The 24800-nt window shown below is 40.9% G+C and overlaps 1 protein-coding gene across 1 annotated transcript in view; it reads right to left on the reverse strand.

Moving 5' to 3' along the window:
- The window catches only part of ALK (ALK receptor tyrosine kinase), a 313122-nt gene that overhangs the window by 163661 nt on the left and 124661 nt on the right, over positions 1–24800 (reverse strand). The window contains 1 exon segment of the mRNA XM_032103223.1: positions 3659–3860. Coding sequence (XP_031959114.1) covers positions 3659–3860 — 202 coding nt within the window.

Below are 24800 nucleotides of genomic sequence, written 5' to 3' on the forward strand. Positions count from 1 at the left end.
TACCCACATCTGGTGTCATTTGAGATAAATCAGAGAGTGCTGTGCTCCATGGCAGGAACTATAACAACTCTTTTGCCATTACAAAGGATCAGTAGCACTGCACTGATTCTCTCCCTGTATCCTCTGCAGGTGCTTGAAAAACCCAACAGAATTGCAAGAGATGTCAGAAGAGACTAACCATATCAAAAACACATCCACAGGGTCAGAGCAGCTAGAAACACTTCCATGCAACAAATCCAACTCTAACAGAATGCAGTGATGTGTTGTTCCCCATAGAGGAGTCCTACTGATTGCTTAAGAGCTAATTTAGGAAGGTCTAACCAAAGGTGTTCCAAAACCCACAGGTTAAATTGGAGTAAGATCTTTCTGCTCTTTAAAAATAATAATAATTTTAAAAAGGTATACAATTCTGCTGAACTGATAAACAAGGACATAGTTACCTTCTGAGTAGCAAGCATTGTTGTAAATATTATGTGTAATAGTTATGGCTGCATTTGGCAGGGTTTCTGTGTAACACAAAACAAGTATCCCTTTGCCAGCCTCTGGTGTCTCATCCCTCAGGAACCCTTCCCAGCCATCACTTCTATCATACTGTTCCTGGTGTGTGTTCCATCTGCCCCACCCTACTGCAGTGTGGTGCATCTTAACTTAGCCACCTTTCTTCCTGCATGCAATACATCAGCTGCAGTGAAATACGTCAGGTGAGAAAATAAAACAAGCAGGTGTCTTCCACACAATGATTTCTGTAAACCCTCGGGCTCGTTATGGAACTGGTACGACTCTAGTCCACAGGTTGGGGCTATTTTCTTCCTAGAGAATGAGACCAAAGGAGCAAACAGAACATCCATAGTTCTGCTTTGAATCTTTATGCATAATCACACCTGGTAATTTACACACAAAGACAACACAGGTGAACTCTGGAGCAAATAAATATTGGGTGCCATGCTGTCTTTACCTAATACAATTTCATAGCTTTACATACATTCTACTTAAAATCAGCTTCAAGCGCTGTCAACCTAAACCTTGGCTTGCCTGGTTTCACCCTGAATGAAATAGTAATACCTGACAGCATCTGCTTTTTTCTCTTTTAAATGTAGGTGAACTGTAAAGACCTTGTAAGATTTTAATATATGTAATTCATGTTATGCAATTCAAAAAGAAAAAAAAAATGTAATGAAGATATTAGTGCTGTGCATAGTTCAAGATATGAGAAAATCCACCCTGGAATTAACTTATTGCTTTATTACCCTTCAGATGCATTTGTTTTAATAAAACATATTCTTCCTGCTATGAGCTTGAATTCAAGCAATGGCACAGACTCACTACTGCACACAAAGTGGCTGGCAGCTACACACACTTTACACCTCTTGTTTGCAATGCAATATATAAAGCATATAGAATCAAAGAAGTGTCAGCTGTGAAACTTTAAAGTATTTTTATTTCTAGCACAGGGTCATCATTGAGGAATTCAATTACTTTGTGCCTGGAGCTAAAATCCTTATAAAATTTTAGAAATTATTTGGTTATAGCATGGTCAAAGAACTCATTATAAAAGAACACAATTGTTCGCAATTTTCAAGACAAAATAAAATATTGAACGGAACAGATTTCCACTGTAGGATTGCTAGTTGATTTAAGAAATTTATTGAATTATTCTTGACCTTCAATCAGCTATTCTGGATTCCTATTTAAAGGAAAAAAGACGTTTTAAAAAGTGAGATTTACGTGTTTTGCTATCAGAGATGGAATAGCTAGTATTATCTCTCCAAACAAAGGAGGGGTGCTCAAATTCTGGAATGAAGATTCAGGGCAAATGGTGACAAATTGCCACCTTCTCATCTGTGGCTGTAGTCCATCAGAAGTTATTTAACTATCCCCATGTGACGTTTATGTGGGCACAGTATCAGAGTTTTTCTGCATTGCCGAGCTGGGAGAAGAGCTACTGCCTCTCACAGTGAAGGGACAGAACCAAAGGAGGGGGGAAAATGAACCAGCTGGTTGCTCCAACTGGAGTTTTACAGCACACAGAGTACCAAGTAGTCAGACATACAAATCCATGAAAGCCACAGGCGCATCCTTACCCCTCCATGCACCACAGAGATGCTGGTGGGGAGCAAGCTGCACTTCTGGCAAGCATATGGGACAGCCAAGCTATAACCAAAGCCACCTTCTGTAAAAGCACAAACCCTCTTTACTGTGGTGACAATCTCCATCTGCAACACACAGCTGAGTCATCCGTGTTATCTCCAGCAGATGGCAAAGGTAGGAATTTGTTATCGTATTTAAAGAGATCTTTCCCTTCCCTTCAAGGCTCCTTACATTTGGCACTTGCCTGTGCTCCTGGTGAGTTCTGCCCACCCACAGATCTGAGCTGGAGCTCCTCCATGCAGACCAGAGCATTTTACACACAGCAATGTTCCCTGTGAGTGCCAAGGAGCAGTGGCAGTGCCAGCGCAGGAGGCACTTTGCACAAAGCATGTTTATTAGCTGTGACACAGAGCACAGCATTTGCAAAGAGCTAAGGAAGAAGACAGCTGCTGTGGCTCCTCTAATTACCTCTCCCCAGACATCAACAGCAATTTACAATTTGGATGATGTTGCTGGAACTAAGTATGATCTAGATCCACACACAAGCTCTTCTCCTCACTTTTATAGGCCATGTGTTATATGAGAATTACAACTATTCAAACTGTTTCTATGAGTTAGGTTATCTCCTACAAGGCTTTTTATTGCACATTCTCCTTTTGCTACTGGAAGATACAGAATTTGCTGTAGACAGTCATCAGATAATCACATCTTGTTATGAGCACAAGCTAGCAGGATTTGCTATTAGAAACTCTCTAATCTATCGCATCAAAACAAAGAACATTTGAGATGTTTGGTAAAAATTAGGCTTCTTAACACATTTCACAACAAAGGTAAGAAATAAAAATTTTTAAAAGTCAGTATATAGAGCAGGTAGAACATTAGCCTCACATATATCCAAATTAAATTCCGAGTTACTCTACTCCTACAGCATCTTGAAATATTTACTGTGTTCATCTCCTGCTGTTTTGCTGCTAACAAAAATTTAGAAGAATACACAGGAAGTCTGACAAATTAAAACATCATCAAGATTAATTGCACAAAGAGGATAAAACATTTCAAACAGTTGCAACCCTTGAAAGATCAAAAGCTTTCCTCCCCTGCCAGTAGTTCTGAACAGCTTTATTGGCAAAAAGAAGAGAAGTGAAGACAAAACTTAAAATGTATGCAGGCACATGAAACTGCAAAGACTCAGTAGATATTCTAAGCCCAACACTATACATGGGTTAAGAAGTAGTAAAAAGCAATCAGACAGAAAGAATTAGGCAGAAAAGCTTTAACCCTAGGATGAGTATCCACACTCTATCTGTACACGCAAGCACTGAGAATAAATGTGATGTTGACTTGGAGACTCAGTTACACGGATCCAGAACTTTGCTAATGCTTTGTATAATAAAATAACCATCAATCTCCACTTTTTACAATATTTTAGACCCATGCAAGACAAGCATCTCCTCAGTGTGGTGTCCTGCTCCCCTCAGATGTGCAGCATGTGTTTTGTAGCTATATTGCCTCACAACCGAGTGATTTTTCTCAATTCAAACTGTGAGTCAAATGAGGGGATGAGACTTACCCATGTTTCTCTGGACTCTGCTCTGATAGGATTTCACTGCTGCTCTCATCAATGGGATGGACACGAGCAATATATTCTCCACTCGGCTGGTAAAACTTGTACACAGCCACTTGAACTACACACTGATCACTGTTGCTCCTCAGCCAAGGGCTCAGGATGGTGGGGCTCGGCCTCTCTGATGCATTGAGAAACAGAAATGAACCTAGAACAGAGGATGCAACAAGAAAGCTTTAAAAATTAGAAAAACCCCAAAGCCTCCTAGATTACAGATGAATACTTTCAAGTTTTATGTCTCAGCTCATTCTGCAGCCCTGCCATACCTCACAGTCAAAGATTATATTTGCCAATTAGTTTGGAAAGTTTGCCTGTTTTGTGTTAAACCTATTAAGAATAAAGCGAGACTTCAACTCACCTTTGAATGGCCCCAAAAAAATATTATGTTTAGATTTAACTCCCAGAAGGAAAAAGCCCACACAGCTGATTAAGGTGTTTTAGGTTTAGATTCTTGTCTGTAACCTCTCAGGTCTGGTCCATACCCAAATATATTAACATTAGTTCAGTGGGATCCTGATTTGACAGCTCTGGTATATACATATTTGCTTATTTATAATACTTTATCTAGTTCTCTTACCCAAATAAAGAATACAAATTCAACAGCTTTTCTTTTGCTCTTCTATAAACAGAGGACCACAGCATTTTTAAGTCTAATATTAGAGACAGGATAAAGGTCTGACACAGTTTCATTTCTCCAGCAATTCATTCTAATGTATTAATTTTATATGCAGCTAATCCACATTAAACATTTCATTATTATCCAGTACATTGACTCCCTTGGCCTAATTCTATTTCAATACAATCTGAGGCTTATCCAGTGGGACAGAAGTAATGTATTTTCATCCCATTGCTGCTCATTTCAGGTGAGTCAAATGACTCCCTTTCGGCAGCTGACTAATTTATCAATTTGTCCACAGAACAAGCACGCTGGGGCCTGTAGCTGGCAAATGGAAGGGACCAACCCTTGAAGCAAAAAAAAGTATGATATTCCACAAATTCTAGCAAGACTGGTCAGTTAATGGAATCTCATTGTCTTGATTACCTGGAGCATCCTTTAATGCAGCCTGTCCGTTAATACTGAAAACATGCAGGTCTGATGAAGAGTTTAATTTCATTGAGAGAGAAATTAAGGCTCAACAGGGCTGTAATTGAAACTTAGTTTTAAATGTGCATGAATTTTAACCAGAGCAGAAGCTTGTTTTTGAAAATGCCAAGGTTGAAGCTTCAGAGATCTCCTAGATCACTGAGCATGGCTCACATGATATCCAGGGTGTCTAAGAAATACTGTCAAAGAGCTACAAATGACTCCTCCTCATTTTCACCTCAGTGTGTAAGGTGTGGACCACAGGGTGCAAAGCAGCCACTCTGAGCTCCTGCAGCAGTTCACGTCCTTCCACGAGGCATCTGGTGAATTGTCCTTATTCGATTGTTCTCATTTCTCTCCACTGAACCGAGGGTCAAGAGCTCGGATTTGAATAGCTCACTGCCAGATGCTGGTTTAGAACATAGGAATTGCACTTGTGTTCACAGATGTCCCCTTTGAAAAAGTCTGAGTAGGCAAATCATCCCAGGTCACAACACAGGGCAATAATGGAAGGGCTACAACTGAAAACTGGATTCCTGTCAAACACTCTTTCTCTCCCCATACATCCATTTATCATAAACAGCATTTTTGACATATTTGTCAAAAACAGTGTTCTTGACATTTACACCACATTAATGACAGATCTAAAACTAGAAAACATCTGTACTGAAAGAAACATGAAGAAATACATAAAATACAGCCTGCTCAGATGTCAAGGTTTGCAAACAGAGAAGAGTGAAACGCAGTCACAGTTTTTTTTTCTTAATAACAAGATTCCTTTATCTAAATAGTAGTCTTTAATACAGTTGCTAATGGAATTGTTTGATGAGTTTAAACAAACAGTTTTTGTCAGTTATTTCTGTTGGTCAGTAAAAGAGAAAAAACCCCAACAAAACAAAATCCAGCCACATGTATCATCCTTCCCTGTCGCTCCCTTTTGTTGCAAACAAAAGAGAATTAGAGCAGTAAATCTTGTGGCTTTAATTTTACCATCCCCATAAGAACAATGAAATCTCTGACATGAAAGGGAGCAAAGAGATTTCTGCTGGTGGCAGAGACACAGTAAGTGTTGCAATAATTGCTGATGGTAACTTGCCAGGTGCAAGAGCCATTTGCTCGTCTTACTGCCTTGCATCAGGGAGTCAGATTTTAAAAATAACAAAGGCAGCTCTCATTCCTTCTTTCCTTGCAGTGGTTCTAAATCAAGGGAGCTGCCAAGGATAGTCCCTCTTATGCCCTGACTTGAGGTCAAGTTTGAAACATCAATGAACTCCAGTAGTAGACCAGGGTAGCTGCTACAGCAAATTTGTGAGATAGTAATGAATCTCCTTTGTTCTGACTTTTGTTGTTTCTACTCTCTGTCTGCAGGGCTCACACTGTGCAGTTGTGGCTTATTACTCATCCCATGGCCAGTTGTACCTACTGATTTATATTGCTAAAAGGACTACAAGTTTGCCATGATGGGGTTACACCAGCACACTCTCCCAGGATGCTCTTCCAGGAGGAACAGCCCCACACCAGCTGCTGTGAAATGGTGCCTAGGAAACCATGGCTCTATAATGGATTACACTGTGTTGGCCTCACCACCACCACAATCTTGTGAGAACTGTCCTCCCAGGGCATACTTTTGGAGAGATCACCTACCTGGGCAAATACTAGAGCTATGAGAGGTTGTATTTTTTATATTTAAACATGTTTATTTTATTTTAAAAGAGGAGAGAATAAACACAACCTTGTTCTTGTTTTTGAAAGTTCAGCTATCTCATGGGTGACTTCCTTGTCTGCAGCAGTGTTCTCTTTTTGCTCTTACTGCTCTTTTAGTTTGTAAGTTCCAAGCAAGGAACTATCAGAGCCTCATTTAGCTCTGGTGTTAAGGGAACAGTTTCCAAATTTGAAATGGGGGTACTTGCTTTAACACCACAGACATTTTCTTATACAGCAGAATTTGAAGATTCTGGGATTAAACCATGGCACCCACAAAGGAATAATTAATGTATCTGATGTGAGAAATGATACATTTTGAACAAAAATCCCTCTGCTTATCGCTTCCCTCAAAAGCAAAATCTCTCAGGCACTGGTTGTCACTGTTTCCTGCAATGCCCCCCGCCCCTCCAGGATCACTACGACCACCATTTCCAGGATCAGCCTAGAGACTGCTACTTAGAGTTAAGAGATCCCCTGAAGATCAATTCCACATCCATGCCAAGGGATACAAGAATATTCTATTTCACAGCAAGAGACTTTCTCAGCAAAACCAGAAGCTACCTGTTTGCTTGCATTTCCCCACAGTGGGAATCCATGTGGCATGCTTTGAGATCATTCTGTAGACTGTAAGACTCTAAGGTTCCAGCTAGAATTTCCTTGCACCTATTTTCTCCTATTGGCTTGCTGCTCTAATAAGACTCTTGGGATCCCCCTGGGTGAATACCTAGAAAAAGCACTGTAGCTTCCACCAAACTTCTGCTGCTATTTAGGTATCAGGGGACATAAGCTGAGATGAAAGGCCCCATCATGGTACATGCTGCCAGTGTCACATTCTGCTGCTCAGGACTCTGAAGGGTCTGTTACTTATCACAAAGATCTTCACCAGTGAGTCATTGCAGGAGTCTTTCACTACAGGTTTTAAATTGGACTCTGGCTGCACAAAGCAATGCTGATATTGAAGAGATGCAGTTAAAATAATCAAATTGTAACTAGATATACACCCATAGACCCAGGCACTTAGCATTTCTGGGGTCCTGAGCTCATTCATCATTATCACACAGAACCCAGGGTTTGCAAAGGGAGCAGCAGTCAGTGTTTTGCCCCCAGTATGCCCATGTTTGCATTATGTGACAGAAACCCTACTAGCTGATACTGCTCTGTGGTGTTCCAGAAAGTGCTGGTCTAAATGCAAATAGTTTATTTTTCATATTCCCTCTAAACATTCACATACTGTGTGGCAAAACCCACAATAATATTCAGCTTCTAATGATAATTTTCCCCTGCCTTTTAAATAGCTGCAGTCATAAGGCAATGGTGTTACTCATCCTCATATGTTGTGTCTGATAACATCTCTGGCAACTTGCTGTCACTTCAGACAAACACACATGAAAAGATATTTATGCTTTAAGCACAGTAGATTATTGCAGTTGACATAAAGGGAATATTACAAGACAAATTAATGTATCCTGCATGAAAAATTGCTGTTGATCCTTTGGAAACTTGTTTACAACATTTTAACATTCATGTCACACAAAAGGAAGGATGGTTTATCAGCTTAGTAGCAAGATGTTTTTGAGGTGATGAAGACAGCTTCAAGTTCTACTCTTCAGGACTAATGAGATAACAGATTATTTATAAACAAGAAAACTGATGTTAAAGTACTATGCATGCACACACTATGAACAAAGCACCTGTCCAAAAATATTTTCAAATGAAGAAATATAAACTGGTAAGCCTACAACTTAAACCCACATTAACAACGAAGTGCATTCCCACAATCTCTGGCCCAACATCCTTATCTGATATGGATGCACAAACCACCTGAAACTCATGCCAGTGAATGCTGAGGCAAGCCTGAGATGTTCTCAAGACAGAGCCATTCCTTTGGCCTAGGAATGGGGTAAACTTGGGATCCTATTGCAAGCCCGTTGAGAAGCTGGTCATCTGACAGCTACCCAATAGCTTTGAATGCACCCTACTAACTGCTTATGACCTGAATCCTTCCTGGTCAGTCTTGGGGGGAAAACCACAGAGAGAGCCAGGTCAGGTTCTTCTGCTCAACAACCTTGTGATGCTCAGTGAGGTCAGTGCAACCCCATCGTATCCTTGGACCTTTCTGAGGCAGCAGCCCAGGAAAGATGTGTGCAGCCCAAAAAGACAGCAGTCTGAGAAGTCACACTGGGTAATAGGGGTCCCCAGCAAAGTGTTCACTGCAGAAAACAGCCACCAGCTCTTCTGGGACAAATACATGGAGGCAACAGCCCAACTTGCAGCTGAAGTGTAGGATTTCCAGCATGTGATGGGGCTGACCAACTAAAGAGCAGCTCTGTGGAGAAGGACCAGGGAGTCTTGGTGGGTGACAAGTTGACTGTGAGCCAGCAGTGTGTCCTTGAGGCCAGGAGGGCCAATGGGATCCTGCTGGCCACGCTCTTTCCTTTGGGAAGAGCGTGGCCAGCAGGGCAATAGAACTGATCCTGCCCCTCTACTTGGCCCTAGTGAGGCCACATATGGAGTTCTGCGTCCAGTTCTGGGCTCCTTAGTACAAGACAGACAAGGAGCTACTGGAGAGGGTCCATCAGAGTCCACAAGGATGATTTGGGGTTTCTCTGTCTTGCAAGAAGAGACTGCAGGAGCTGAGCCTGTTTAGTTTGGTGAAGAGAAGACTGAGAGGAGATCTCATCAATGCATATAAATATCTCCAAGTGCCAAGGGGATGGTGCCAGACTCTTCTCAGTGGTGCCCAGCAACAGGACAAGGAGCAATGGCTGTCAACTAAAACACAAGCAGTTCCACCTCAGCACGAGGAAGAATTTCTTTACACTGAGGGTGGCAGAGCGCTGGTACAGCTGCCCAGGGAGGTTGTGGAGTCCCCCTCCCTGGTGACATTCAAACCCCACCTGGACACGCTTCTCTATCACCTGCTCCAGGTGACCCTGCCTTGGCAGGGGGTTGGACTGGATGCTCTCCTGAGGTCTCTTCCAACCCTAACCCTTCTGTGAAAAGCAAGGCTCAAAATACAGCTAGGCTGACTTAATCTGATCACACTTATAAAGAAGAAATTTAACAATCTTTGCAAAACTGATAGATTGTTATTCTGAACATAAACTCTATCTTCCTACTAAAAAGATTTTATTACCTTTCACGTACAAGTTCAATACTCTACCAGATTAAATTAGAGCTGTAAAAACTATTAACAGCCAACGTCTGTTGGGGACTATACAGTAGAAAAAAAATTATTTAAATCAAGTTTTATAGTCTTTAGAGATGCTGACTGGAAAGAACATTTCCACTAGTATCACAAAACATCCCACAGAGCTGGTCTTTGAATTCTTCATTTTACACTTGACTTTCAAATTAACTATTCAAGCAAAACTCTCGTAACAGGAGCTCAGAAGCTGGCAAAAGCCATGAAAGAACTGGGTACTACCTGACTGACAACATTAAAGAAAAGATTCTGTTATACTTTTTCTGGGCTTATATATACAGATTTTCTAATTGCCTCATCAAGGCTCCAAAATGTGCTGAATGCAAAGAATGTGAATGGTCTCCAGTGCTGAATGCAATGTGACTGCATAAGCACCAGAAGATTTGCAACCTGCTATACTTGCAGCTATACTGACTTAAAATTCATAAAGGTAACAGCCTTTGAATTATTACAAAATTTGGAGCTGAACAATTCTTAACAATCTAATTATGGTAATTGGATGATATCTTACTTCTTTGGAAGTCAATCAGAGTTCCTGCCATTAGCTGAAATAGAGCAGGGATTTCCTTCTAATACCGAGCAGGAATGTGAGCATGTTTCTCTGGATGATGCAAGCACAATTCAGAAGCACTAATGAATTCATACTAACTCTTGTGGGCATGTCATACATTTTACAAATGGACAAGTTAGGGCAGACATTAAACAACTGCAAACAGCATGCAGCCAAGATTGGTATCAGAACTGAGATCTGCAAGTCAAAACTCTTTAAAAACTGCCTCCTATTCAAGTATTTTTTATTTCCCAAGTATAAAGGGGAAGGCCAATAATCCATCAAAGCAAAATAAATTAAAATTTTGTCCTGTTACTAAGGCATCAAGCAAATTTGATTTGCCCCATATGATTTCTCCTAAATTCAATGGCTTCACTCATATAAAACCTCGTCCCTCAAACAACCAGAGTTCACTGTTGCCCTTGGGAACGCAGCAGTGTTATAGAAATGTGACTTGAAGTTAGGAAAGACAGGAGTCCTTCCTTTTCTCACACTCCAGTCCCAGAAATTTTCTTTATTATTTTAACTCTTCTCTTGGAGGCAACCTTGAAGCATTACACACAGAGGGAAGAGTCTCCTAGCAGTGACCTTCACACAAATCTTTCACAGATTTCCCCTGTCTCCTCCCTATGCTCAGTGTAGTGCGTGAGCTGAAGCCCAAATGAACACCCTTTAAAGATTTATTACTATTTATCAGTTAAAGTCCAATAATCCCTGGCATATTCATATGGAAAAGCTGGATCTCATCACAGTACTCTTTAGACAGACAACAATACAAGATGTTTTTCTCGCAAAGCAGTTTAGGTCCAGCTTTTCAAAAGGAAAGTCAGATAGAAGAAGAAGAAAACAAAAGCTCCAGGTATTGCCTTCTGTAGCAGGAGCTAGAGCCAGATGCTGTTACAGCCCAATCCCTAAATGACTCAGCAACATTTGCTCCCAGCTAAAAAGCACTGAATTGAAAAAAAGCAGTTAGTTAATTAAAAATTTAAATTCAATGCTGAAATTAAAATCTTTCCTAGAGAATGACAGAAGAGTCTTTAAATAATTCAGCCTTGCACAGCTGATTAACCAATATGCATCTTCTCTTTTGCTGCTGACAGAGGCGAATGGCAAGTTGCTTTTGAGATGCCTGTTCTGAGATGAGAAGATGGGAGAATTTTCTGTCATCTTGAGCAAGACAGACCTAAAGGGAAAGCTAAGAGAAAGCTGGTCCTGTCAGTAAAAGCAGAGAGGCAGAATGCCTGTTCAGAAACTCAGTGTGTGCAGTAGTTAAGGGGAGGGTGTGAAAGGAAGCCTAGTGCTGTTCCTCTCGTTGCTGTTTTGCCCTCGAGTGTGCTTATTCGATTACACTCAGGAGGCTGGAAGCTTAAAAATTAAAAAGTTCAGCGATACTGTGACGCACAAGTACCCGAATAGAAATGTGCCTAGAACAGAATTGCAGCCACTCACAGTTCAGTAACGTCAGAGACCACGTTAAATAAGTAGTTAGTACTGCAAGTTAGTCCTCTGAAGAACTAGAAAGCCACAAGAGAAGGCACCTCATTAAATCTCTCTGGTGGAGCCCTCCTCCTTTTGCATCCTGTGTCAGGATTAAACTCATCACGCAGAAGCTGCCATCATGTCAGCTTTAAGTGCACAAGAGTCATAACTCAGACCATTGGAGAACCACGAAATTGGTCCACAGATAACATAAATAAGATAAATCATGACAAGATGATGCATTTTAATGTCTCATACATTTCAATTTGTTGTTGTCATCATCTTCTCCCCATACATGAATGTACATCCATGCACACAGTGCCAGGAGTCTATTAGTTGGCCAACTGTCACATAAGTATTGGGAAATGTGATGATCCTATCCAGAGCTTGTTAAATGCCTCATAGCATAAAGCATCTGTCACCAAATCCCTGCCCATCCTGAGGTTCAACCATCCTTCCTCCTTCTCTAGTCCACACCATTTCCATCCATCTGCCCGTCAATAACCTGAGTATCAGTTCTGCATGCCAGTTTTGGTTGGCAAAACCCCTTTTCACTCATCTTTTAGCCCTAGAGCTTCCTCATACTTTCTGTGCTTTCCTAAGTCATTGCTGCAAGGATGAAAAGGGAGGAGAGTGCCTTGGCACATCAGTTAGGGGACAGAAAGAAATGCAGATGGCAGAAACCTTTTGAGGACTTTCTGCTCTACTGTGAAAGCTGAGCTGGCTGGTGGTTTTCCTCTTGCTCATTCAAAAACTCCACCTGACATTCATGTGTAAGAAAATAAGCGAGCTTTACCCACATACCGGTTGTCCAGGAGAAGAAAAGTGAGGGGACAATGACCTTTCCCCTGGGCCGGACAATGAGTTAGAGCTTCTCTGAATGTTCATAGACATGCTGAAAAATGCTGAGGCAATCAGTGACAGAGGATGATTCTACCAGCTTACACAGTTTCTGTTTCCTGGGCCTTTGACCACTTATGTGTTCTCCAACAGCACAGTTAAACTTCACACTTAGACAGCATTTTGTAAATTCAAAACGTTGCAGAAATACTAAATGATTAAACCTCAGGATGCTAAAAATCCATTTTTCAATTGGAAAAGACAATGCAAAAGTGAGGGGCTTGCTTCCTTAATGTGGTAAAATCAGACATCCCATGGAATTAGTGGTTTGAGCTGCTCAATTGCCAACAATCATATTTATGACGGCAACATTTATTTAAAAGAGCTAGTTTCATCTGCTTCTTGCTGTTAACTCTTTCATTAAAACTCTACCTAATGTGCCTTTCCTGTGAAATAAAACAGATTCTCCTTTCGATTCTAGAGACAGTGGCAGAGGTGAAGGAGGGACTATGGTTCAGATGAAGACTACATGTCCTGGTGGAATCAGATCTCAGTAGACTGGACTCCAGTCATCTGGTCTTGGTTCCGGCCTCTCAAGGACCTTCCAGCACAAAGAAGCAAACAGCCTGTCCACTGCTGTCACTGTTTTAAAATGGGGTCACTGAACCACAGGAACTGAAAGGTCCTTCCACAGGACCCCATCCAATGTCCTGCCCTGAGCAGGACCATCAACAACACTAAATGAGGGCAGTTTCAACTTTTTTCAGCCAAGTCTCAAAAGCCTCCATGCATGGAGATTTGACAGCCTACTGGGCAAACTGTTCCAGCACTGCACCCTGCTCCTGGTGAGTCTGTGAAATCCAACCTGGACCTCCCAAGTGGGAAGCTGTTGCCATTACCTATTGTATCAGCTGCTATGGCAGAGAGGTATTAGGTTTTGCCTTCTTTGTATCTCCCTGCTGGGTGGTTGTGGCCACCTCCAGCTCACGTCTCAGACACCTCTTCCCAGCCTAAGCAAGCCCATCTCTGTGGGGGTACATCCTGCAGGCCCCTGAACACACAGCAGCCCCACTGGGCCCTGACAGTTTCCCCACATCCCCCCTGACCTGGGAAGGGGAGCCAAGGCCAGACACAACAACCCAGGTATGACCTCACCACCACTGACTGGTTCTGAACAAGTAACTTGTCTCAATGCTGGATTCCTCCCACCCTATTTTGGATGCCTGCCTACCCTATTTGTTATTAGCTGTGTCCTCCACAACCTGCAGGTCCTCTTCAGCAGGACTTCTTAAGGCCACCACTTCCTGGCTTGGGGAATGGATGCTGCACCAGCAGATCCTGGTGCAAGAGCAGAGCTTATTACTTCTGGTGTCTCCACAAGCCTCCTGTTAAACCATTCCTCAAGTTTAACAAGGCCCCTCTGGAGCAAAGTTTTGCCATTCACTGCATCAGCACAGTCCCCTTTCCTTGCCGTTGAGGATCATCTATAAATTTGAGCAGTGTCTCATTTTCTAGCTCATGGCTGAGAATACTGAGCACTAGCAGCCTCAGTACTGACTCTCCCAATCTTTGCTGCCCTTTCCTTGAATCCATGCTGTTACATGCTGAGGTCTGGGGGTTGTCTTGGCCTGTAAAGGCAAAGAAATTCACTGAAATTCATGTTCCCAGTATCATCTGTTAATAAAATTTCTTTAGCATGTACCAAGGAAGACTAATGGATTATTTAAAATACTTTATTCCCCCACAGGGCCTAGGAGACTCATTGAAGGCCAGACCTCCTTACAGAGAGTACCTTAGAAAGTCACTGCCCCAGAGTCCAGGAGAATGAGGGAAAAGACAGCTGGCAGCTACAAAGAGACAGGCAGTGACAACAGCACACATGGAAACAAAGAGGAGCTTCAGTCACATCAACAGTGACCATTGAAGCACACGTAGCTCAAAATATTTTTGCTACAATGCCAAACCATAATTTCTGTGCCTTGTCTCCTCAGTTTGCTTTTCTTATTTTGATTGCACTGTGATTTGCTTAAAAATTCAATTTCTGCTGAGGAAGAGCCATTTTTTCTTTACTTGTTCTGCAAACTGCCTATCACACTTTTGGGCTCTGAAAACTGTGAATTGACTGAAATAATAAGGACACTACTTTTTCCAGCAGTGAAAGAGCTGGAAAAAGTCTCCACTCTTCATGCAAGCAAATACCCATGGGGCTTCAACATGGGTTTCACATGAGTACAAATTGTGGAAGTTCAAGCTCTCGATGCACATTATGGATGAATGTACAGCTGTACAGCTCTTTTGCTCTAAAAACAAAAAGCACGGCCACAGGGGATCTGCCCACTGAATGGGGCATGCCAATCATCTCACATGTTGCAATCCTACCTTCAGCATGTCTTATAAGTCAATTCTTTGTCTCAAGAGAGAAATGTTTCTCTTAAAAAATAACAAATTTCAACAGCACAAAGCCTAACTATAATAGAGAAATGTTACATGAAATTCAATTAAACAGGACTAACCATGATACATCATATGAGTTTTCTTCTTCCAAAAAGAATACTTAAATGTCTCTGAAATGTCACCACAGCCCTAACTAAGCATTTCTGCCTCAAAAAACAAACTGAGGAAGTCACATAGATTGTCAGGGAAAAGGTGGTTCGAGGTGTATCTGCAAAGATATACAAAGCTCTTCTGACCAACTGCATTCACTTTTCAGCCTTACTGAAAATATCTACTGAGAAAAAAATCAAGCAGTTAGACTTATCATTCTGTTGGCATCCTGAACAAATTACCTTTAGCTCATTGACATTCTAATTTTCTAGAAACAGGCATAGTTATGCTAGAAAGGTTATGACTTGTGTATTTATATTGGTTACAATTATTCTATGCTCTTTTCACTTTCGTAAGATATAGCATAAATGAGAAATCCCATTTTATTTGGTTTTTGTAAGCTGTAGAATGAAAGAACTACTGTCTTATTAAAAGACTATCTCTCTACTCTAGTTTTAGCCTGGAGATAACAGAACAAGGAATGGATGGCAGGGTGAATTGGAAATGGATTGTGGCTCATAACACGGATTTTACACAGCCCAGAATGACACTCAAGAGTTTAGAAACTGGCTCTGCCCAACAGAGTGATTACAGCTGATGGTTTCAGTGAGTCCCCACCACAAAGCCATTACCATTATCAGCATCACAGTGAGACATCTCAGTGGTAAGCTGGTGTAAATGAAACTTGTGTGGCTCCTGCACTGCAGCCCCACAGTGAATTTTGACCTCAGTGCTGTCTCCTATCTGCACTAAGCCCTAAGTGCCTCCCAGTGCTTATCCCTGTGGAACAAAACCACAGTGAATGTTACTTCTGGAATGAGCAGGTACATCGGATAGCACGTGCAGGAAGTACCAAAGTGATTCAGGAGCCCAGAAAGATCTGGCACATGAGTGGGGACAGCTTGCCTTAACACAACTATCCTTGCCCTCCACTTCCCACTCAGGTGACAGATGACTTTCCTGCTAGCTAAGGATGAGTGGAAGCACTTCATTTCACAAACTGATGCATTATGGTAACTGGTGCAGTATTTTATGCAGCACAGTATGAAAGGAATTCAAAAGTAAGCTGAGTGAATTTAAGCTACTTCTTTGAAACCACCCATGTTGTCCTTAAATTCACGAAGGTCACTGGTGTTCTACAGGACAGCAAGGAATGATGCTTAGGACTTAGTTTTAATAAGGCTGCTTTTAAAAGCCCATACTGTAAATGACCATATTACTAAGAGAGGAGAGATCTTACCTGTTATTTCACTTTTACACCATTCACATAATTTGCCTACATTTTGCATTTCACCCGCAGGTCACTTTTCTTTTCGTGACTGTTCTACCTTCCTTTCCTAATTGGAGGCATTAGCACAAGGCTGCCCAATCTCGTGGCAAGGGATGTTGTTTAAAACCAGACAATATTCAGCTTTCTTTGACTTCAAACAAAACCTTATGACCACCTGTCAAATGATCCAAGGTTCAACAAACCCATGGTTTTTTGAAAGCATCGCTTCTGGCCTTAAATCAGCCTGGCAGCCTTCTATTAAGGGTGGAAAATAAACTCCTCCAGGAATAAGCTAGTGGAGGCAGCAGACGTGTAAGCTGTAACACAACAGTGAAGAGCAAACAGAGAGTTCTCCTATTTCTAGTGACATCCAGCAACATAGGATTTACCACTATGGCTTTTCAATAACCCGAGTCCTACATGGAGTGAATGTGCTATAGACTGTTATGAAGCTGTTGGCAGAGACTCCATAAAGGTTACAGGAGATATCCAAGCCTCACTGAATAATGCTCCCTCCCTCTTTGCCTTTTAGATAAAAATAAATACTGCAAGGTCATATGCAGCAGAAATACACTGCTGACAGAATGTCACTATGGAGGCTCTAATAAGCCCATAGGCGTTTGTGCATGTATGTCATATCTGACAGCATGAACTTTCACAGTTCCTGCAGGCAGCATTTTTCATCCCAATTGTAAGGTTTTAATGGCTTTTCTATTAAACTGTTTAGCTTTTTTTTTTTTTAAAGGAAAAAAAAAAAAAGAACAACATGCCTTTTCTGTCCACATTTTACAAACATAGAACTGGTCCTGAAGGGAGCATGCAGGCAAAGACTTGTAGAGTGAGGAAACTTTCAAACCATTTCCATCTTTGGAGATGAGCTTTCAGGGTATTTAATTTAGTTAAGTCTCAGTATGTCTGTAGCCCTTGTTCTAGATATGGTTGATAGGTTTTTTCCTTTACGAGAAATGTGTAAAAGGAGGCAATCAGAACTGCTGAAACAGAAAACTGTGTTCTTTTGGTGGCCTTCAACACTGAACAACTACTGAATTTTACTGAATTTACTGTTGTTCAGAGGAATCCTGTTTTTCCCATTAAATGTAATCATACACCTACCAACATGGCTGATTTTGGGAGGAAAGGTACAGCAGTCACTTTCAGCTTTTGGCATTCTTGGAGAAAAATTGATTTGGAACTTTGAACAGAAGGAGATGGAGACAAGAAGAAAGTTGGTGAGGTGCATGAAACCAGCATCCTCCCTCCAGAGCTATAATTCAGCATTCAAGCACAGACAAATGAGATGCGGAATCTTCAAACCTTTGTGATTTGAGATACCTGATATTCAGACCTCTGCCAGGAGCTAAACACCCTGATATGAAAGCCAAAAATAACAGGCCTGACTTACAGTGACCATCTCTTGCTATCCTTTATACACTGGTCCCTTCCAAATGTGTCAGTCAGTTTTCATACAATTTTTCAATTTGCATAGAAAATAGAACTGAAGTCAGTATGAGCACTGGATCTGATACTTAGGAAGTTTAAATAAAACCTGCTAATTCTGACAGTTCTTTTTGCAGTCACCATTACCTGGAATCCCTTTCTAGCACGTTTGTGAGACAAAGGCTCTCACATACAGTGGGTACTCTTAGGATGATTGCTGATGTCAAGTTTGAATGGTAAATAAAGTTTTCATTACTGCTTGTCTAGTGAGTGTGAGAGGCATTATTTGAAAAAATAACATGGTACATTTGACTGATTTTGCAAAGAAACTCATGCAAATCCACAAATGCTTAAAGGGTGACTCTGAAAGAAATTAGCATAGAATCATAGAGTGGTTTGTGTTGGAACGGACCTTCAAGATCATCCTGTTCCAACCCCCTGCCGTGGGCAGAGACACCTTCCATTGGGCCAGGATGCTCAAAATCCCAATCAACCGGGCCTTGAACACTTCCAGGGATGGGCCATCCACAGCTTCTCTGGGCAACCTGTGCCAGTGCCTCGCCACCCTCACAGGGAAGAATTTCTTCCTGCTGAGTAATGTCTATCTGCCCTCTGTCAATTTAAAAGCATTACCACTCATCCTATCACTACTTTACATGAAAAGGTCATCCCCATCTATTCTGTAGGCCCCCTTTAAGAGCTGGGAGGCCACTGTAATGTCTCCCAGAGCCTGATCCTGAATAATGTTGTACATATGCTTTTCTCCTTTAAAATGCTGTATAAGCTTTACTACTTTTGAAGGTTTCAAATACAAATTGCAGAATGCCTCTAAATGCAAGGTTGTCTTTCTTTGGAAACAGCAGACAACTAGAGCTTGGTAAACATTTTACACCACTTCACAGCCCACAGAGCCAATAAAATGGTCTTTTGAAGAAATACTAACTTGGTACAGGTAGATGGAAATCAGATAGAACCTTGTACTAAGGTAAGAGCATGTCCTTTGTAGTAAATGAAGTGTACAAGACCCAAACCACACCAAATAGGGTGGTGAAAAATTATACATAAAGCCATAAAAAAACAACCTCCATGGTCCTATACAGTTCAGTCTTCAATCCCTGAAGAGAGCAATATACAGAAAACACAACTTAATGCTATTACTTGAAACATTAAAGTGTGTTCAAGGGTTTGATAGCAGCCTGCTATTTGAAGTTTTTAATACCTTGTGTGGGGAAGATGAAGGCTGATCAAAGATCATTGTTCATCAACAATTGGAACATAAACAATTCTGAAATATAACAGCACTCAAAAGAATCAAAATATTTCATATTTTCTAGGGGGCTTAAGTACTGGGTAAAGCTAGCACCACCTACACTATAGCATACAGAATAATCTTAGCTTCATAGAAATAATAGTGACAATTTGTTCCTTGGCCTCTAGACTTTCAGCAGGGCTATCAATTTATGACAGAGGCTTTCTGGCACATGGATACCTACCCAGTCAGAAACAGAGTTGCAGCTGCCATTTATTTCATGAAGATCACCCTAAAACCTTTGGAGCTGCTAAATGTTGGCCTTTATAATTCAGATACTTTTGATGTAGTACCTTCCCTCCCTAGCCAGCCACTTCAAAAATATCAAATCATATCTGCCTTTCCATTTTGTCAATGATGTACCCTCTCACGGGTGCTGACACTTCCTTCAATTTTGCACTTATTATTTCAGATAGATTAGAAAGCTCTGTCCTGCCTTAGCGTTCAGCATATCAGGTGAGACTTAGGATGATCTCAGTTACAAGAAAAATGTCAGTTTTGGGGGAAAATGCTCTAATGTCTGTCATAGTTCCTTAGCATGATAGTCCGGTTGAAACTAAAACCTTTATATAGTGAGAAAACAAAGACACTTTTAGCCCAACATATATTCTTCTATGGCTAGAAAATTACCTACTTCAGTCATGAATAAAATCAATCTTTATCTTCTATAAGCAAAGGAACTATCCCACACTTTCCCTCTCCCTCTTTTAGCATTCGCGAAGTACCAAGCCCAGTGACTACATCACTCCTCATATGCACATAGCACTTACTGCAAGGAGAGAACAGGAAAACCCCACATAGAGAATGTGTGTGTACTTGTTCTGAGTGCTCCTCCTGTTCCTTGCAAAGGTAGTTTCTAAGTATATATAAAAATATATAAATTTAATCTTCCTAATACATAAGAGGATATATAGTTTGAAAGAAGAAATCTGTGTTTTTTCATGAAGGCAAATAATTTTTTCCAGTCAGCTCTGCTTATACCTCACCACGCATGGAAAACTCATGGAGACAGGGGATTGCTTTGTGCTGCCTTGATAACAAGCCAATTACAAAGTATCTGAAAAATACGGCCGCCTATAATATTACACTGTAGTTAATGAAGCTCAGATACTGCCCCTAAAATGGAAAGAAAACCAAAAAAACAAAACCCAACAATCCAGAAACCTGTCTATTAGATGTAGTAATAATCTGGCCATGAAATGATAAAGGTTTGACAACCCATAAATTGCAAGCATTCGGTTTGGCTGCTGGGAAATTGCTTGCATACAAGTCACCTCAAATCCAATAACCTTTCCTGAAAGTTTGATTATAAGTGAGATTATAACTCTATTATATTAATCACTGCAGAAGAAGCAGACAAAAAACTCCATACCAGACAACACCCTAATTGAGAACAATAAGAAAGATGAATAACATATGGCAGTTCACATAGGTGCCATGGCACTGTAATTGCTAAATTCAATTAAAGGGAAAAGAAGTTGAAGATTCTGCTACTGCTGTGATTTGCATATTACAGTTCAAAAAAGAAAGCCTCTCAAAAACTAGACTGTACTGAAATCAATCCTACAACAATAACAGCAAAAAAGGCAGAACAGTTTTGGATAATAAATGCCAATATGAATTTGCAGTGAATATGCATACATGACAAGAGAATTGTTCATAAAAGACATAATAAATATTTTGCATTTCTGTAGCACTTTTCATCTGAGTTTTAAAATGTGATTCATAACAGATTAATTCTCACATAAGCAAATGTCACACAGGGATTTAATTTACTTGCCCAGAACAGCAGCACATTTTAAGAAAAGGCCAGCAGGCTTTTAATGGTATCAGGTAACACTATGAAATAGGACAACAAATGAAGCAGCTCTTTTCCAACCAAGTCACATCTAAAGAGAGAGGAACATAGCACCATGACAAGACCTCAGCTGGTATCCACAGCCATCTTTTACCAGAATAGGTCTTCTGCTTAGGCAAAAGAAACAAAACTCTTTTGTACTCTCATAAAAGTTAGATTACAAATCATCAGAAAGGGGGAATACCCTTGCATTTGCCATTTTGCTGCTAAAGGCAGGCCACCTCCTTGAATCATGTCCTCATCATGGTAAATACCTCATACAATGGCTTACAGACTGACACATTTTCCCCTGCGGAGAAGGATGGAAATGAAACTAAATGTTACTGCATTGATCATTCAGAAAGCACTCCTGTGACTGCTCAGAGATGTTCTTCAGAAATGTAACCACCTACAAAATCAGTGGGGCAGCTGAACAGACATGGAAGTGTCTGGCACACAGACATGAACGAGTAACCTCTCTGAGGACTTTGCACAGCTAAATTACATAGGTAGTAAAGCAGTGGTGAGAGGATGCAAGGTGAGTACCTACAGAATAACACAGGACCAAGACCACAGAAATTTATACTTATTCTAAGCAGAAGCACAAGACACTAAAGTTCTGTCTGTTGGTGGGCTCATGTCTCAAAATATTGTTTTTCAGTGTTTTGTTAGGCTAAATTTTTAAAAGCCTTAACAAAAGAATGCCTTGAAATTAATTAGGATTAAGCATACCACAATCATTAGGAGGCTAAACAGCAACTTGCTTCCAGGGCACCATGCCGCCTCCAGCCAAACCTCATTATCCTTCTGAACCCTAGTTAGAGAATAAATGGATTGACCTATTTATTTCATGTCTAAATTTTATTAGAGGATTAACTTATTTATTTAGCATTCAGCAGTGACAGTAGCAAAGGTATTTGTATTCTGTGAAGTGGTCTAGGAGAGGTAGAGGGGATGACTGAATGAACTTTGCTGATGGAACTGGATGGGTGAATTCCCGCCATCAGTGTCAGTTCCTGTATGTATCTCTCTCTGCTCCAATGACAAGCACACAGCAGCTTTTTTGCTGGCCTTACACACTCATTCTTAAATCACTGATATTTAATTTGCGTTTTTCTTATCTCCAGTTTTAGTGTTTTTCCACCTGTGCACACTGGTTTCTTTTTAGCTACTTTTCTGCTTAAGCAAGTCTTGCTGATACTTCATCTCTAACAGCATCTAAATCCTGCTTGCCACCATGATCCCCCAATTTCCTCCCTCTCTCCCTTTTTTGGGATTCAGCCATGAAATCAAAGATGAATCAGATACCAGACATACACATTGTCAGCAGATTAAATTTATTGCAACTGCATGTTACATTACTTGTAATGAGAGAAATTGAAGGGGGAAAAAAAGCCAGAAAACAACATGAAATATCAGACAACTGCCCAAATTTATCTCTGGGACCAAGCTATGCTACAAGCCTAATAAATGCATAATAAAGTGTGCAGAGCCAAGGCCATAACTCAAACAAGATCTGGCTACCAGCACAGGAGACTCAGCAGCAACCACCATCTTTGATGAAGTACAGCTACCATGCAGTTCAGGTCTCTGCATCCAGAGCTTTGTGGTCTTCGGTGAGACTTTCCCTTTTGCCCCATATTTCATTTGTAAAAATCAGAACTCTGCTTAAAGTAAAAACTTTATAAGACACAAAAACAGTGAAAGGCAATCAGGAGTATTTATCAATAAATAAATGCAATCCTGTAATTAAAAAAATAAATACTTGGCCTCATCCAAAGGGCACTGAAATTTTCCATTCCAGCATCTCAGGTTTGTAGTCTTCTCATTAGTTCCAGGAAACTTTGAGATAACCTTTTTCATTTAATCTTCTACAACAGAAGTGTTTTTGTACATGACCTCACCTTTAACAGAAATGCAGATCGTGGAAACCACTATACTACAAATAATATGAATCCTGAAATATCCCTCTAATGTACCACCAGGTCAGACAAGTCTTGCTGTGTTCTAAATACAGCTGGTCTTTGTAGCACACCTTATCAAGGCATTTCTAAGGTGCACATTGCCATAACCAAATAACGTAGGAATATTCTATTAATTTAGCCATGAATAATCTGCAAACAGATGGAAAGTTCTACAAACATTTTTTTTCCCCTGGAAATTATTTGAAGTGTTCTTTGTGTGCAATATAGATCGCTCTTCAACTGCTTAGGAAGTATGTGTTTTAGACAAGTCGTTCTTAATTCACTATTTGAACTTTCATGTTTGCACTGAAATCCAAACACACCCTCTGACTGGATGAGCATTAACTCTTAAGAGGCAACACTCCTTCCTAGGACTGACTGACTGCAACACTTCTATGCTAACCAAGAAAATATAAGAGATGCAGCTCACTCCTAAGAAGAGTCAAACAGAAGGAGACAATTAAGCCATAATACAAATAAGCTATTTCAAATACAACCATTTAGATGACCAAGCAACGTGCTTAGGATGGTGTTTGTAAAAGCATTCAATTCTACATTCTTCAGGTAAGACACTTCTCATTATATGATGGCCATCTTATTTACCAGAGTCAGGGTGCAAAATACTCATCTGATCCTGCACAACAGGCTTCCCTTAAAAATCCTCCTTACCAGGATCTTCTCCTACAGTGCACTCCATGATCTGCTATGGATTTAGTCCCATGAGTCAGCTAGGAGCTACAAGTTTTTGTTACTCTCGCAGCTCCTTGGGCACAGTAGCAGCATGTGTGGGGGTTGGCGCATTATTCTCTTGCATCAAAGGAAAAGACAAAGTTTTTGAAAACTGTTGTCCTGTATTTTTTGGGAAGAGGTTAGAATAATTGTGGTATTCACAGCCAATTTCCCAGCTCGAAGTATGAAAAAGCAGTGATTTTCTTAGAACAAGTGTATAGGTCAAAATTTAGGCATGTGTCCCAGCATATTACCTTGCTACCATGATGTGAATCCGCTCTAAGGACTGACTGACAGGGTGGCTCAGAATCTTTGCTTTCACTGCTGAAACCACCTACAGGGCTGGCCAATTAGTGCCAGCTCCTGTGGACAGTGCTTTGATGGAACAGAGTTCTCCAACACATTTCCTGCTGACCATCAAGCACCCTGCAGACAGCAACGACTTCCAGCACCTGATGACTGGCTGAATTTAAGCCAGTGACCCAAGTCTGAAAAGGTCCCATACCCATCACCAATCTCCTGTCTCACTGGCATTGTTTATTGCTGTGAAGACAGAGAGCTGTTCCTAGCAGCCTGCTGTGTCCAAGCACGCCTGTGCTGGAAGGGGGGCAAAGAACACTTCTCCAAGTACTTGTTTTGTATCAAGTTCCCCACTTGGGAAGTGATGAAGGCATCAGATGGAAGCCTTGGCCCATTGCATAAATCAGATTTTGCATAAGTAGCTAATGTCAGCCTTGGGGGGAGGGGATGGAGGAGATGAAGTGTTCATTTCTAGAGACCAGCACAGGTTTTGTGCTTCAAAAGCATTTGGAAGAATATAAATCAAAGCAGAATATGAACCAGCAGAGCTAATTCACTGCCTCACTGTTTCATTTCAGTTGCATCTTTCTCAATCTCCTCAGCCAGGTTAACAGGGCCTTTCCTTGAAAGTTACACAACAAATCAGATAAGTGGGTGCTGGGAAGAGAAGAAGAGAGGAGGAGAGGTAAAATTTATTACTGCCTAAAAAGGGAAGGTGACTCATAAGAGAGTGGTATTAGCAAAGTGACAGTATGAGACGAAGAGGGAGCGCTTTGAACTCATTCTAATGATCTAATGACTAATATAATCCATTAAGAAAAGCAAGGGCAAGATCT

This window comes from Corvus moneduloides, chromosome 3 (assembly GCF_009650955.1).
Source record: "Corvus moneduloides isolate bCorMon1 chromosome 3, bCorMon1.pri, whole genome shotgun sequence".
NCBI classification, from domain to species: Eukaryota; Metazoa; Chordata; class Aves; order Passeriformes; family Corvidae; genus Corvus; species Corvus moneduloides.